This window comes from Pseudorca crassidens, chromosome 15, assembly GCF_039906515.1.
Source record: "Pseudorca crassidens isolate mPseCra1 chromosome 15, mPseCra1.hap1, whole genome shotgun sequence".
Lineage (NCBI taxonomy): Eukaryota > Metazoa > Chordata > Mammalia > Artiodactyla > Delphinidae > Pseudorca > Pseudorca crassidens.
Window position 1 is genome coordinate 17,321,915 of NC_090310.1, and position 15,823 is coordinate 17,337,737.

The window sequence follows — 15,823 nt, forward strand, 5'->3', positions numbered from 1 at the left end:
TAAATTTATTTATTTATTTATTTTGGGCTGCGTTGGGTCTTTGTTGCTGCGTGTGGGCTTCTCATTGCGGTGGCTTCTCTTGTTGGGGAACACGGGCTCTAGGCACGTGGGTTTCAGTAGTTGTGGCACGCAGGCTCAGTAGTTGTGGCTTGAGGGCTCTAGAGCGCAGAGTTGGTAGTTGTGGCACACGGGCTTAGTTGCTCCTTGGCATGTGGGAGCTTCCTGGACCAGGGCTCGAACCCGTGTCCCCTGCATTGGCAGGCGGATTCTTAACCACTGCGCCACCAGGGAAACCCCATCATGTACTTTTTAGACCCAGTTTGCGGCACGTCAGCAAGAGGTTGTTACAGGGTCTGGACAGAGGCAAGGGCTTGACTGCAGGCTCCGAGTGGAGACTGTGAGATCGAACACACGCATGTCCCTTCTCCTCTGTAGGGGTTCAGGGCTTGCCTTGTGTAAAGATGATTACAGAAAGCACATTCGTCTTCCCCAATTTGGTACCGCGAGGCCTAGGGTGTTGGGTTAGATGAAAAGGTGCAGCATCTTCATCTGAGATGGAAAACAGGGCTTCCAGGGAGAAGCCGGTGTGTTTAGTGTTGACGGCGAGGTTTGAAGTGCCCTCAGCCCATCCGCACCAAGGCCTCCAGCAGCCCGTCCGCACCGAGGCCTCCAGCACCCTGTCCTCAGAAAGGCCCTTCCCTTCTCTTTCCGCGTAGGATTTTCACGTGGCGATTTCCGAGTACCATCTGCACAGAATCATTCCAGTTCTTCGACAGAATCCGGGCTGCCGGCAAGTTGGACCAGCCTGATATTTTTTCCTTCAAAGACCAGGATAATAACGACTCCACGAGCGACCTGGTGGCATTTTCTTTGGACGGCCCTGGAGGACACTGTGTGGCCGTCCTGACCCTTTTCTCTTTGGGCCTTGTTTCCATGGACGTCAGGATCCCAGAGCAGATCGTTGTGGTGGACAGTTCAATGGTGGAGAACGAGGTCATTAAGAGGTAAGAGCCAGGGCAGCCGCTGGGCTGCTGGTCTGAGCACCGTCGGGGGCTTTGGGAACCATCATTTCCTCTCAGGCTGTGGCATCTGCAATTTTATTTCCTCCGTCATCTGGTTTTTATTGTCAGCAAACACGTGCTGCGTTTCTCTGCGTTGTGCTTGGCATTGTGTGGGTATCGGCAGTGCCTTCCGGGAGCTCCCGGGTCGGGGCCTCACGGATCTGTGAACCAGGGATTCCAGTACGGTGTCCAGTGCAGCACCTTCTGCTGGTGCCTCTGGGCGCCGGGGGAGCCAGAGGAGGGGGTGACTGGGCCACACCAAAGAGAAGGACCCAGAACAGTGTGGCACGGAGGGTGGGGTAGGCAGAGCAGGGGGGTCGTTAAAGGTTCCTTGAGGCTGTAACAGCTGAATTGGGACTTAATGGAAAAGCAGGCATTTTTGGACAGAGACTAGGAAGGGCTTCCAGGCCGAAGGGACAGCCCTTGCAGAGACACAGGTATAGGGACGTGGGGTGGGGGGCGGGTATGGACGGTGGACGAGGGAGATGAATCTGGAGCGCAGTCTGTGCTGACCTGACCTCACAGCCGGATGCCAGGGCTTTGTCTGTGGTCGGAGCGCCGCTCTCTGAGGGGGCGGCCAGACCAGCAGAAGGCTTGGCTGGGCTCCGTCGTCCAGGTCCGTTTTCTGCTCCTAGCCTGGGAAAGGACGGCGCCTTGGAAGAGGACGAGGATGAAGAGGAAGACCTGGACGAAGGCTCAGGGGCCAAGCGCCGGAGCATCGAGGTGAAAGCCCGCCAGGCCTCCCACACCAACTACCTGCTGATGAAGGGCTGCTGCGCCCCCGGCATCGTCAGCAACCGCAACCTCAACCCCAGCGACAGCATCGTGGTGAACTCCTGCCGGGTCAAGCTCCGGCTGCGCTGCACCCCGAAGCCCACCGGGCTCGGAGCCGCTGGTGAGTGCCCCCCCAGCTGCCTCGCGGCCCAGACCTGGGGCTCACGGCCAGGCTCCCAAGGCCACGTGCGGCAGCCACCACTGACTGAGCCAAAGCGGAAAGCAAAGGAAAAGCCCTGCTGTCCGCAGCCGCCGGCGCAGAGGGCGCGAGTCCTGAGCGGCCCGCTCGGGGAGCCCGGGCTGTGCCCACCGTGTGGGTAGCGCTCACCATGGTCTCTTTGCCTGAGTGTTGTCTTTCGACCTCTTGCTGTGAAAGACGAGTATTCTGCTTATATTCATCATCTCATCTCCTTTACTTCCAATTTTTACACTTTTCTGAGTTCTTTCTGTTGATTGCCTTTGAGACGATAATGACTTGCTTAAACCTCCATTCCCTGCACCCTTAATTTCTGGCAGTCTCTCCTCCCTCCACGTAAAACGAGAATATTAGGGCCTCGTCCCTGCACTTCTCTTCCCCTTTCCTACCCCTTTCCTGCTCTGTCTGACTTGCCTTTATTTTCACGTGTTGAGGTGTTTACCTTCACAACCACAGTCAGTATTCTGTGCTGTGTCAGGAGCTTGGCCCAGGCAAAAATGTGATGACCTGTAGCCTGTGGTCTGAGCAGAGACACCTTGTACAGGAAGCACCAGAAACCAGCCGTGGCTGGTGTGAACAAAAGTCGGGACTCATGGAGGGGTCCCGGCGTATCTCACGGGGTCTGCGAGCCGTGGACATGGGAGCATCAGGAAGGGTGGGGCCCGGGCAGCCTGAGTGGAGGGCCACCCCGCTCCCTCCAGAGCTCTAGGGTTCTGGCTCTCAGACCCCAGCCCCGCCTTTGAGCCCTTCCTTGTGAGTCTTGAACGAGAGAATCATACTGGCTCTGGGGATCGCGTGGGCTGCAGTCAAGGGCCCAGGGCGGCATGTATCAGGCGCCCGACTGCCAGGGGCCCGACCGTGTCCACCCAGAAGGCAACCCCTGGACATCTGGGGAGCAGTGAGTCGGTGTGGGAGCATGACCTGCCTCGGCATCGCCTGTACACTGGTCTGGTGGGGGAGGGGCTTCTCAGGGCTGATTCTGGTCCTCCTGGTCTCCACAGTCACTTCTCTGGAAGAGCTGATGGTGGGAACCTCCTGCCTCCCTGACACATTCACCAGGCTGATAAACAGGCAGGAGGACACCTGCAGCTTGGAAGAGTTCGCCCACCAGCTGGCGCTGTCTGGGTACAAACCCAGAGACGTGGCCGCCGCCCTGGAAGTCCAGGGGGCCATCGCAGCGGCCGGCTGCTTCGGGGTGGACAGGGAGGAGTTGCGCCGAAGGTTCTCCGCCTTGGCGAGGACAGATGGGGAGCGCTCCCGGACCTTCGCAGACTACGTCCAGGTGAGCAGTGCTCTCAGGCAGCCTGTGGTAGCCAGACCAGAAGTAGCAACTCACGGGCCAGACGCACGCTGCGGGTGGGCTTGGCTTGGGGCACGTAGTGGAATTTTTTCAAAAGCTGGATTCGTTGTCAACATTGAAGACAGGAGATCTTGCCTGAAATATTGCCAGCTTCTCCTGAACGTTAGAAGGTCTGGCCACCCTGGGCCCTGCTTCTTCAGCACAGCTGGCCGGAGCCCCCCCCAAGCCATGGGCCTTGTCCTCCCCAGCTCTCTGCTGTCTCCAGGTACCCTGCACCTGCTCCACAGTACTCACCACTTTGTTAGCGCAAGTCCACGTGCCTGACGCGCAATGAGGCCCGACAAGCCGAAACGTCGGAGTTTGGAGGGGAGAAAGGTTTACTGCAGGGCCCTGCAAGGAGACAGGTGGCTCATGCCCCAGCAAGCCCCGAGCTCTCTGAAAGGTTTTAGCAAAGCACTTTTAAAGGCCAGGGGAGGGAGAGGGGTCTCAGGGTTCGTGATCAGCTCGTGTACAGTTCTCTGATTGGCTGATGGTGAGGGAACAGGGGGGTGTCCCCAGGGGTTAGTTAACATTGTCAGTCCTTAGGTGCCAGTAGGTCTGGGGACTGCAAATTTAAATTTCTTCCATTTGATGGGGTGGGGGTGGGGTGTGTGGTTCGCCTCTGTAAAACAACTCAGGAAAGTGCACCAGATACTGTTACCTGGGTACTTCAGAGAGGAGCGAAAGCAGAGGATGTGGGGGAAAGGCCTGCCCCACAAAGGCCCCGTAGGGTCCTGCTTGGTTACAGCTTTCCCTGCCCGGACCCATTTTCATCAGTGACCCTTGAACCCGAAGAATGTGAGAAGAGTTGGACCTTTTAGATCAAGTGCCCCGGGACCTGGCTTGCCCTCCCGCGTGTCAGTTGTCATCGATGTTGTGTGTTACTGATGTTGCGAGGTGCCTGCCTTGCTGTGTGTTCTTGGGGCAGCGGGGAGGGGGTGGAAGTCGATACTTGTCATTATCAAAGGAGTTCTTACCCATACAGGAAATACAAGAGGGCTGTTGAGTACCTTTCACTTGGTGTTGGATTGTTCTTAAAACTCATGGTGCCTCTGGGGCCCTGGGAGGGAGGGTGAGGATTTTCCCCAGGCCCCGGTGCTGGAGCCCAGGCAGCGGATCCCACTGGCTGCCGAGAGGCGAGGGGCCGGCAGCTCCCTCTGTTCCCTGGTGTCCAGCACGGGGCCCTAGTGGCGCGTGCGCAGCTAACCCTCCCCAGACCCGCGTGATGTGGGCGTGAGTCCTGCGTCCAGGCTGTGAACAGGGGCAAACTCCTTGAATCTTGACTTGTGGGTTTTTTAATAAAAAAGGAAAAGATGTTGGTGAACCCCCGTGTGCTGCCCAGAGTTGGTGCAGCTCATAGATAAGAACAAGGACGTGGGAAGAGGGCGTGGTGCACGAGGGAAGGAGTCACTGTCCTTCACTTGGGAATAATTATGGCTTTTGCAGAAGAACTTGGTAACCCTCGGGGTGTTAAGTCTAGGAGGAGCTGGCCAGGCAGAAGGAGACTTGGAAGGTCACATCAGCTTTGAGGGCGCAGGCGGAGCCACCTGTCCTGAAGGAGCTGGGCTGGCCGCTGCTCAGAACACTTAAACACCTCAGGCAGGGGAAGGGGACCCCGATGACCCTGGGGATCCCTACAGACGCCGTGTGTCTCCTGCTTTTCCTAGGACCTCTTAGAGCAGCAGCAGGTGCTGGAAGTCGGCGGCAACACCGCTCGCCTGGTGTCCATGGCCTCTGCCGAGCCCTGGCTCCTGCACTCGGTGCGGCTAAAAGACAAAGAGGAGGGCGCTGACCCTCAAAGAGAAGATCCCCAGGCCAGGCCCCCCGAGGGACCTTCCAGCGAGGACAGCCCCTCTGAGAGGCAGGCATCACCTTCTCAGGGCCCCCTGAGCGCCAAGAGGCGTGCCAGCTGGGCCGGTGCAGATGTGGACAGCCAGGGCGGGGGCGCCGACCCCGAGAGTGCCCCGGAGCCCCCCACAAAGAGGCCCACACTCCAGGACGTGCGTTTGGCCCCCAGCCTGGGGCCCAGAGCAGAAGAACCAGAAACGCAGGTGCCCGCCCTGCCCACAGCTCCTGAGGACACAGGCGTGAGGGAGCCTTCCCCCAGAGCATCGGAAGGCAGGCCGGAGGACCAAGAGGGTGTCGGGGTACCCAGCTCCCCAGGCCGAGAGCAGCTGAGCTGTCAGGCCCAGCTTCCGGAGGGCCCTGAAGACCCCAGAGGTACCAAACCCTGTCCCCCACACCACCTTCCCCCACCCGCCCATTCTCTATCACGGGGCCCGATGGGCCAGGAACCTGCTGCAGCCACAGAAGGGGCCTTTACATCAGCTTTTCACGGCCTCAGCTTCGAGGGGGAAGCTCTTGCCTATTGACACTCGTAATCTCCACTAGAGGGCAGAGGCCTCAGATGCTCCTAAACGACCTGTGAATCATGAGGACAGGGCGCTCTTGGTTCTGGAAAGAGGTGTTTCCTGAAGCATCCCTGTCAGGAAGCAGAAAGGGGAGGGCTCTGGCCTCCCCAGGGGCCTGGCAGGTGCCCCGTTTTCCTCTCCCATGCTATAATCCTCTGGGATGTCTTTGCCCAAGGGTTTCACACCCCCAGCTCTGCAGTCAGGGCTTTCGGCGCTCGCCGCTCCCCGGGGCGGGGCGTCCTCGTGCCCTGAGCACGGCTGCACACTTGCACCCTGCCACCTGTCCCGTGTCGTCCTGGGCACGCAGGCTTTGCCCGCCACGCCCCGCCGCCCCGGGGTGAAGGCTCTGAGGAGCGGGATTGCTGTTGCTTTGTTCACTGCTTTATCCCCAGACCCAGAAGGACTTGCGGGATGAATGAGGGAGGGAGAGATGGGCCTCGCCTTCTTCAGTCTCCCACACCCTTTCTCTCTTGACAGGTTTGGCGGACGGTTCTGCGGCCGGGGGCCTCTCCCAGGCAGCGTGGGAAAGGTGGGTGTGCTTCGGACTCAGGTGGCCTGGGCCGGGGGGAGCGGTGAGGGCCTTGGGGGTTGTCCCCAGGGTCCAAGATCAGTTATTACGTGAAGGTCTTTCACAGAGATCTGTGTGGCACAGGGGTCCGGGACATGGGAGGGACTGTTGGTCCCGCTCCCTGGGGGGCCAGGCAGGTGCTCCTTGCACGTGGTAGACGAGGGCCAGCAGTGCTGACTGCTGGAGCGCCCGGTCCGTCGGGAGCAGTGGGTGTCACAAAAGCCTTTCTGGCGAGGGGGCGCCTGCCCCAGTGTGTACATCACCCTCAGGTTGGCGGGGCCGTGCTCTCCCAGCTTAGATGTCGCCCCCCGCCAGGGCCCAGTCACGCGGTCAGAGCCAAGTGTCCAGCTACCCTGGGGCTTGTCTCACGTCGGGACCCTGTGTGTCAGACCAGTCACTGGTTAAGCTTTTAGCAGAAACCTTCTAAGGAAAGTGTGTCTGGAACCCCCTTATACAGCACAGAAGTAGAACTTTTGAGTACAGACCTGAGAACTTGGTCAGAAGGCGAGGCAGCCAGTGGCCCGGGTCCCAGATGGAGCTGGTAAATCCAGAGGTCCTAGCACTTCCCCCGCCCCCATCCCCCTGCCCCCGCCAGTGTGTGGTGATGTGGGTCCGGCGCTCGTGGGCAGTGGGGCTGGGACCCCGTCTGTCCAGATGGGGGAGGGGGAGGTGGAAGAGCAAGAGGGAGACGGGCCCCAGCCCTGAGCCCCAGGCCATGCGCCGGACCTCGCTGAGCCTTGGTGTCCCATCCCCGGAGCTGGGACCGTGCGAGCCTGACACCCGTGTGCCCACCCCGCAGGGACTGTGAGCGCATCCGCTTCATCGGGCGCCCGTGGCGCATCGTGGATGGCCGCCTGAACACGCCTGTGATCAAGGGCATGATGGAGGGCATGCTGCACCACATCATGACCAGGCCCGGCGTGCCCGAGAGCTGCCTGCTGCAGCACTACGAGGGCGTCCTGCAGCCCCTCGCCGTGCTCGAGCTGCTCCAGGTGTGACTGGGTCCCCGTCCCCCACTGCAGCTCCCTCTTCCTGGGTCTGGGCTTGAGTCTCAGAGGGCCAGGGTTGGTGGGCGCATTGGCTGAGCTCGAGGGTGTGGCCGCCACGTACAGGCTTGGCCCGCGGGGGTGCACTGGCCTCCTGGCAGACAGCCAGGCTCCTCAGAAGAGCCTCGGGCCCCAGGTGTCCCCCGCACTGCTTACTCCCCACGCCCCGTCAGCCCCACTGCCCTCTGAGGCCGCGGCGCTGGCCGAGCCCCACGCCCGCTTCTGTCCTCCTGCCTCTGGCCTCTGTGCCCTTTAGCGCTGCTGGCGCCCAGCCTCCCACATCCCCCACCCCTGCCCTGGGTTCCTGTCCCCAGGCCGTCCCTCACAGCACCCTTTCCCAGCCCCGAGCTGCTGCCCAGGCCTACATGTTGGCGTTCCCGGGGTCTTGCCTCTGACCCTTTCTCTAGACCAGGGCTCAGGCTCACAGGCCCACAGGGACAGGTGAGTAGTGAGTGACAAGCCCCCGTGGGTGGCAGGAGAGCTGGAGACGTGCTCGCGGCCTCCTGAGGGCCGCTCAGCCTGATGGCCGCCCAGCCTGATGGCCGCCGTGCGCTCCGGCCCTGTGTGCCCTGGGCCTCCAGCTTTTCCACAGAAGTGGAAACGGGAAGTTCAGTGTGAAATTCCCCGCACTTTACAGCAGGTCTGGGCCAAACAGAACCCCGTCTGGAAGCTGGCCTGCAACCCCTGCTCAACACAGGGCCGCTGTACAGATGCTGGTCACGCGCTTCTCTCTCTTGCCCTGGGTTTTTGCCTAAACCCCCCTGGTCAATCCCTACTCGTCTCTCAAGACCAGGTTCAGATGTTTGTTCTGGGAGCAGCTCCGGGCACAGAGGACGTGGTCCTCGAATGCCCCTGTGAACCGGTCTGTCTGTGTCATCTGCAGGGCCTGGAATCCCTCGGCTGCGTTCAGAAGCGCCAGCTGAGAAAGCTCCCGGCCGTCTCGCTCTTCTCTAAGCCGGCGGGCGGAGAGGCAGAGACGCCCCCCAGCCCGGGCGGGAGCCCCATGGTCTTCTACGAGCCCACGCTGGACTGCACGCTCCGCCTGGGCCGCGCCTTCCCCCACGAGGCCAACTGGAACAAGTGGGTCCACTTCTGAGCCTCCTGTCCCAGCGCCGGCCCTGAGGAGAGGATGTTCTCTCCTGGGGGTCCCACGTGTGCGGTGCAGCCTGGGGAGGTCAGGGCATGGGGGGGCCCTGCGTCCCGCCCGCTGCACGGGGACACTGTGTGCCCAGCCTGCGGCCCCGCCTGTAGTTCCTGGCCTGGAACTCTGGAAGGAAGGCTGCCCGCCCGCCTGCTCCCAGGCCCTTCCGGGGCTGCCCCGAGGACTGTGCTTCGTCAGCCCGGGGCCTGGGGGAGAGCTTGGAGACACTGGTCCCGCCTGCTCTCCTCCTCGTGTTCCCGATCTCTCTGGAACCTGGGTTGTGGGGAGCGTCCTCCAAGGGCTTCCGAGGCGAGGCTGCCCAGGCCCCGAGCCTTCTGTACGGACATCCACTGGCCAGTGAGGGGTCAGGAGCTGGGGGCCGTGGGGGTCTGCCCCATCCACGCAGCCCTCGCGTTCCAGATTCCAGCCACCCCGCCGCGGAGGACTCTCCCTGCTCCCTGGAAAGCCCTTGTGGCCTGAGGGGCAGGGCCTCTTGGGGCCGTGTCACAGAGCAGGGCTGGGTGCCCCACTGCCGAGGGCCCGGCATAGACTTGCTCCTCTCCAGGCAGCACCCCTGACCCCTGGGCTGGGGCTGAGCCTGCGACCCACCTGCAGGCCTCCTGCCACCTAGGAACGGGGAGTCCCGGCAGGTTTGGGGTTTGTTTTGTTCTTTCAACCTGTTATTAAGAAAAAAAAATCCCCTGGCATGTATTTATATATTTTTTAATTAAAGCGAAGTAAAATGCAGTTTGTTGTGTGCGTTATCTAAAGAATCTTTGATCCCCTGGGGGCTCCTTGTTTTTCAACCTCGGAACAGCCGGGAATAAGATGTTGCCTGTAAAACCGAAGAGTCGGGGTGCTGGGCACAGCCTGACCGCCTGCGGCTGCCTTGGAAGCCCGTCCTCCCGCTCAGCTGGGCCCGTGCCTGTCCCTAGACAGGCGTCCGGCAGCACCCAATCCAGGGCAGGCCTGCCGGCCAGTCGTGGCCCACAATGCCAGCAGGCCGCAGAGGTCTCAGGCCTGGGGCATGGATTTGGCCCGTGGCTGTTCTCTTTAGCGCACACTTCTTTTTCTGTTGTTTTTTTAGTTTCCAACGTTTTTTTACAATTGGAGATTTCCCATTTTTTAAAAATCCAGATCTCTGTCTTCTCTTGAAAGATGAGAAACCTGGTAACACTGCCTGTGACGGTCACACGTACGGGACCTGCCCCCCTAGTCACCGCCGCTGCACCCCCAGGCCCGGTCTCAGGCCCATTGCAGCTCGTCTCTCTCTCACAGCCTGCAGCTCCTGACCTGGCCCAGCTAGCGGCCCTGTGTTTCCATCCTCCCTCTGCCAGGCGCCTGGTCCCCGGGCCAGACTCCAGAGTGACGGGGCGGTGGGCAGGGGAGCGGGGCATGAGGTCTAGGGTCTTGAGGGTGAACCCCCCTAGCACAGCCAAGACCTGGCCAAGTCTTAGCATCATTTTTACTCAAGTGTGGAAAACTAGCATCTGGGGGGATGTTCTGAGATCAGGTAGAATAGTGGATTTGATCTGCTTTGTAAACACGTGCCGATTGTGTGGGAGTGCGTTGTGTGGCAGGAGCAAGGTAAGGTTGGTTTTTTAATTGAAGGATAGCTGATTGACAGTGCTGTGCCGATCTCTGCTGTACAGCAAAGTGTCTCAGGTACACACATAGAGACATTCTTTTTCTTATATTTTTTCCATTAAAGTTTATCCCAGGAGATTGGCTAGGGTTCCCTATGCTTTGTAGTAGGACTCTGTTTTGAGGATCCGTTCTTTTTTTTTTTTTTTTTTTCCGCTATGTGGGCCTCTCACTGTTGTGGCCTCTCCCATTGCGTAGCGCAGGCTCAACGGCCATGGCTCACGGGCCCAGCCGCCCCGTGACACGTGGGATCCTCCCAGACCGGGGCACGAACCCGCGTCCCCTGCTTCGACAGGCGGCAGGCAGACCCTCAGCCACTGCGCCACCAGGGAAGCCCTGGGATCCATTCTTGATGTTCGGGTCTCAGGGCCTTGGTTTTCTCATCTGAGAAATGGGGATGGAATATCCCCCTCACAGGAGGGCCAGAGGAGTTGAAGAGCGCCAAGGGCAAGCCCAGCTCAGCCAAGTCTGTTTCCTTTTTTGTTCCCCCAGTTGAGGGGCAGTTTGGGCATGTGTATGGGAGATGGGACATAGGGATGTGGGGGTCAGCTCTTGATGCTGAAATCTCAGCCTCTGTGCACAGGCGCCAAATTGAATCTCGGAAACAGAGATTTGGGGGAAGCAGAAAAGAATAGCTTTATTGCTTTGCCAGGCAAAGGGGGACACAGCAGGCTCCTGCCCTGAAAAACTGTATCATGTCCCAACCCGGGAGGATTTGATGAGTTTTATCAATGTTTCAAGGGTGGGGTTGCTGTTAAGATTAGGGTGTGTGCAGGGGCTTGCACTCCTCTGATCTGGTCTCAGGTGATCTTGTTGATGAGCTTCTCTGGTATGAAAAATGCTGACATCTTCCATTTGTTGGGTTTTAATTCTATAATAAATAGCTTAAAGACACTGATATGTGTATCCCCTGAGGTGGAACCAGGACCCTGCCCCCAGGCTGCACTATTGTTTCGTGGCTGCCCCTCCCTTGTCTTTGCATCCCTTTCCTTCCCGGATTAGTGACTGTTTCAATCTGCCCTTTGGAACTCAGGGAAGGTCATGGAGGCTGGAGTCTGTTCCCTACAAGAAACGGGGGACAGGGGATTTCCCTGGTGGTCCAGTGGTTAAGACTCCGTCCTTCCCCTGCAGGGGGTGCGTGTTCAATCCCTGGTCGGGGAACTAAGATCCCACATGCCGCGGGGCGCAGCCAAAAAAATAAAGAAAAAAGAAAAAGAAAGCAGGGGATAGAAAAGCTTCCGTGCCCAGGAGCCCCACAGGGTCCTGCTCGGTTTCATTACTCCTTTTTACTTACATAAACCATGAGTCAATCCATTCTCTTTAAACACTTAAAACATTACAGATATGATTTAAGCCTCCAGGCTGCTTTCTCCTGCAGGCCTTTTCTCTTCATTTACATACCTTTTACGCTCCCCTGTGATGACACGTTACATAGTGACACCGCTCCGGCTGTTCACCCTGCAGTGTCCCTGGCACATCTGTATCCGCACGTAGAGAGCTACACGCTACGTAATCTCTATGGTGGGAGTCCTGGCACTGAGGTCCTGATTTTATTCCCTCTTCACTGAAATTGCTTCCTGGTTTCCCCCACTGAGCATCCTCCTGGCTGCCTTCTCAGGATCCGCCTCCCTTCCTCCTGGAGCTCAATCAGATCTCGTTCAGTCTGCTGCTGCTGCCAGCCTCCTCCCACGTCCCCTCCCTTCCCTCGCAGCCTTCCTTCGCCCAAGGCCACCCAGGACCCTGGGCTGAGTGAGCTCTGTCCTCAGACTATCTGACCACCCATCCTTCCCTTGGGCCCTTGACCGACCCACTTATGCCGGGAACTTTCCAGATGTGCATGTGCATATATGTGTTGTGTGTGTGAAGTATGTGTGTACATGTACATGTGTGTGTGCACACACACATGTGATCTCCCTGCTTAGTGTGGTCTCACTGCCCACACTGCCCGCTGCCCAATGCGGGTCCACCCACCCAAGGAGTAGAATTCAGCCCTTGTTGAATTTTAAAAAGAACCTACTAAAAATAATTATTAATTAATTAATTAAAAAGAACATACTGGTTACCAAAGGGGAGAAGGAGAGGGGGAGGGACAAATTGGGAGGTTAGGATTAACAGATACAAACAACTATACATAAGACAGGTAAGCAGCAAGGATTTACTGTGTAGCATAGGGAATTATACTCAATATCTTGTAATGACCTATATAGAATATGGAAAGAAAAAAAAAGACACGCAGAAACCCCAAAAAACGAATCACTAGGCTATACACTTGAAACTAACACAATATTGTAAACCAGCTATACTTCAATTTACAAAAAAGAACCTACCCGTTCACCTTGTGTCCTCATCGCCACATTCCCACCGCATGGAGTTTCTGTGACAGTTGTGAAGCCACCTGACAGCGCAGGCAGATGCTAGTGGAGCCCCTGGACCGCAGCGCGGGGAGGGCACCGCCTTCAGCCGGCTCCTCAGCCAAGTTCCAGTGGTCACCAGCAGGTGGCAGCAGCAGCCCAACATCTCCGTTTCCTGCTGGTTCATCTGGGTCTCCAGATTTCTGTAGCTCGCTGTCTATCCACGTTTAAGGTTGAGATCAACAAAAGCTTGCTGGGGTGGGGGGGACTTGGCCACAAAGATGATGATAAAGTGACAACATTTTCAGAGCACTTGCAATGTGCCACGCTGCTCTCCACACTTCACACATATTAACTCTTGGTCTCACGACAGCCCTAAGTATGTCCAATTAATATACCCATTTCATGTATGAGGAAACCAAGGCACAGGAAGTAAAATAATTTCTGCAGGTTGGAAGCTAGTAAGTGGATCTGCTGGCTTCCCAACTCAGGCCGTCCAGCCTCAAAGCCCTCCCCCTTGACAGTTCTTTCTAGGGATGGGGTTTGCTTTGGGATGGGCAGCCAGCATGATGCTGAGAGACCCACAAAATGGCAGAATGCAAAATTTCTTTTCTGGGAACATCACTTTTTAGGAGGAAACCCCTCACGCCTGTTGCCACTATAGATGAAGGAAGATCCCCAGCTGCCCCACAGTGTGAGCAGCAGGGTGGGGGGGAGGGGGGTGTCTCTTGCTCCATTCACAGACTTCAAGGAGGCCCCTATTTTCACTTTCATGTCCCATTCTGGGCCATTTCCAAGTCCAAGGGCAAGTGGGTCCCTCCTGGTTTCAGTCCCCTCCCTCCCCTCTGCCCACTTCTTTGTCAGTCACAACTCTGCCTTTGACTGATTCATTCATTCATTCAGTATTTGTTGAGCACCTGCTATGTGCCAGGCACTATGCTAGGCTCTGAGACCGAGTAGTGGATAAAACAGACAAAATCCCTGTGCTAATGGGACAGACAGTAAATATGATAAGCAAGTAAAAGACATATGTTAAAAGCACAATAAATGTTATGGAAGGGGCTTCCCTGGTGGCGCAGTGGTTGAGAGTCTGCCTGCCGATGCAGGGGACACGGGTTCGTGCCCCGGTCCGGGAAGATCCCACATGCCGCGGAGCGGCTGGGCCCGTGAGCCATGGCCTCTGAGCCTGCACGTCCGGAGCCTGTGCTCCGCAACGGGAGAGGCCACAACAGTGAGAGGCCCGCGTACCGCGAAAATAAATAAATAAATAAAATAGATTAAAAAATGTTATGGAAAATAATAAAACTAGGTCTGTGGGGTGCTGCAGTTTTGAGTAAGGAGACTAGGGTCGGTCCCACTGTGAAGGTGACATTTGAGCGAAGACTTGACTCTGCTTGTCTTCCATTCATGTGTTGATGATTCTTGACTGCAGGTGACCCCCTGTCCCATCCCCTTCATTGTGGAGAGTTTATACGCCTTTCTCCTTTGTTCTTGGTGTCATGATCTCCCCGGAGGGGAAGTACACGCGTTCACTCTGCCATCACCCACGGAAGGCCCATTCTGGGTTTTGTTTTTGTCTTTTTTCAGCCGTGCAGTGCGGCATATGAGATCTTAGTTCCCTGACCAGGGATCAAGCCCGCATCCACTGCAGTGGAAGCATGGAGTCTTAACCACTGGACCGCCAGGGAAGTCCCCTGTTCTGGGTTTTGATGGTGCATCTGGAGGGACCACAGTTGGGGTGGGCTGTGACGGGCTATCCTGCATGCAGTGCCGGCAGCGGCCCAGGCAAACCGAGTCCCCAGATGGGTGGGAGGAGGGGGGAAGAGGCTCTCCCTCCAACAAGGGGCCAAAAAGGAGCCGAGGATGCAGAGTGGAGAGCAGGACTCCGGGTGACTGGGCGAGTCACTGCCCCTCTGGGCCTCTGTTTCCCCAGCAGTAAAATGAAGGGCTGGGTCCAATTTGCACCCTCTCCCTTCTTCCCAAAGTAGATGGTCCGGGACACCCAGAGAGCATCCGACGCTGAGACTTTGCAGTAACTGATGGGGAAATGTCTGGAAGCTAGAGTTCTTGGGTTCTTGAAATCCTAGCACAGGGCAATGTCAGCTTCAGGGTATTTCTCTGGGAAGGAGACTGGAGAAGGGCTGGGACCACAGCACTTTCCTCATCTGACCCAGAGGCCAGCTGAAGGTGATGGCAGAGAAGCATATACACAGTTAATGTCCCTGTTCTCATCCTCCCTTTTCATCCCCAGAGTCAGCCGAGAGGCTGACTCCTGCCCCACATTACAAAAGAGGAAACTGAGGTTCAGAGACAGCGAGCGACTTGCCCAAGGTCATTCATGATACATGATGGATCCTGGTCCTCAGGTCCCTTTGAATGTGCTCCTTCCTTGGGATGGGAGGACAGTCTCACTGCAGGGATGAGATGAGAATACTGTCTACTACAAGTGACAAACCCATCTCAAACATGCTGAAGCAAAAAAAGGAAACTTACAGCTCATTGATTCAGTCAGGATAGGCTGGGTTATGCCGTGGAAACAATCAGCCCCCAAATCTTAGCAGATTAGAATAAAAGATTTCTTTCTTGCTCACAATACGTGTCCATCACAGGTGAACTAGAATTTCTGCCCCACATCTCCCCACTCGAGGCCCCGGGCTGAGGGAGAAGCCACCATCTCACACATCACTGGTCACCGTGGCACAGAGGAGCACTCTGAAGGGCATCACGACGGTCAGTTCCATGCTCTGGTCCAGAGGTGAGACTTACCACTTCTGCTCACCACTCATTGGCCAATCCTGGTCATGTGGTACCATCTGACCACAAGACGGGGCAGAAGGCCGAGAGCTGGAGACACTTGGTGAACAGTATGACTTCCATACTCGGGTACCTCAAAAGTCCAGGGGGAATGTAGTTTCAGGCATGGCTGGACCCAGGAGCTTAAGAGGATATTACCAGGAGTATACGCCCACTTCCCAGCTCTGCTTTCCAGTGTGTTGGCCTCATATTAGGTGAGTTGTTTCTTCCTGGTGCCCCCCCTCCCCAGTCCCACCACCCAGCAGCTCCAGGCTCAGTCTAGCCCTGCAACTGAGCAGTCCCAGCAGGAAAAGCGTGCAGACCAGCTTGGTCACATGTCTGAGCCTGAACTGGCCCTGAGGCCGGGAGGATAGAATACTCTCTTGGCCAGGCCTGGGTCACTCCCAGAGCTGGGGTCAGCTACCCCAACGATGCTGTGAGGGCAGAAGCACAGGCACCCACAGGTGTTTGCTGAGAGTTTCTTCGCCCCTGACCTAGG

General features: G+C 57.4%; 1 protein-coding gene across 1 annotated transcript in view; it reads left to right on the forward strand.

Moving 5' to 3' along the window:
* GTF3C1 (general transcription factor IIIC subunit 1) overlaps positions 1 to 9,283 on the forward strand; it is a 72,608-nt gene extending 63,325 nt beyond the window's left edge. The window contains exons 31-37 of the mRNA XM_067706314.1: positions 717 to 1,004; positions 1,697 to 1,956; positions 3,033 to 3,313; positions 5,038 to 5,590; positions 6,259 to 6,310; positions 7,149 to 7,341; positions 8,279 to 9,283. Coding sequence (XP_067562415.1) covers positions 717 to 1,004; positions 1,697 to 1,956; positions 3,033 to 3,313; positions 5,038 to 5,590; positions 6,259 to 6,310; positions 7,149 to 7,341; positions 8,279 to 8,491 — 1,840 coding nt within the window. The 3' untranslated portion in view covers positions 8,492 to 9,283. The remainder of the gene's footprint in view (positions 1 to 716; positions 1,005 to 1,696; positions 1,957 to 3,032; positions 3,314 to 5,037; positions 5,591 to 6,258; positions 6,311 to 7,148; positions 7,342 to 8,278) is intronic.
* Positions 9,284 to 15,823: the final 6,540 nt, after the last annotated feature.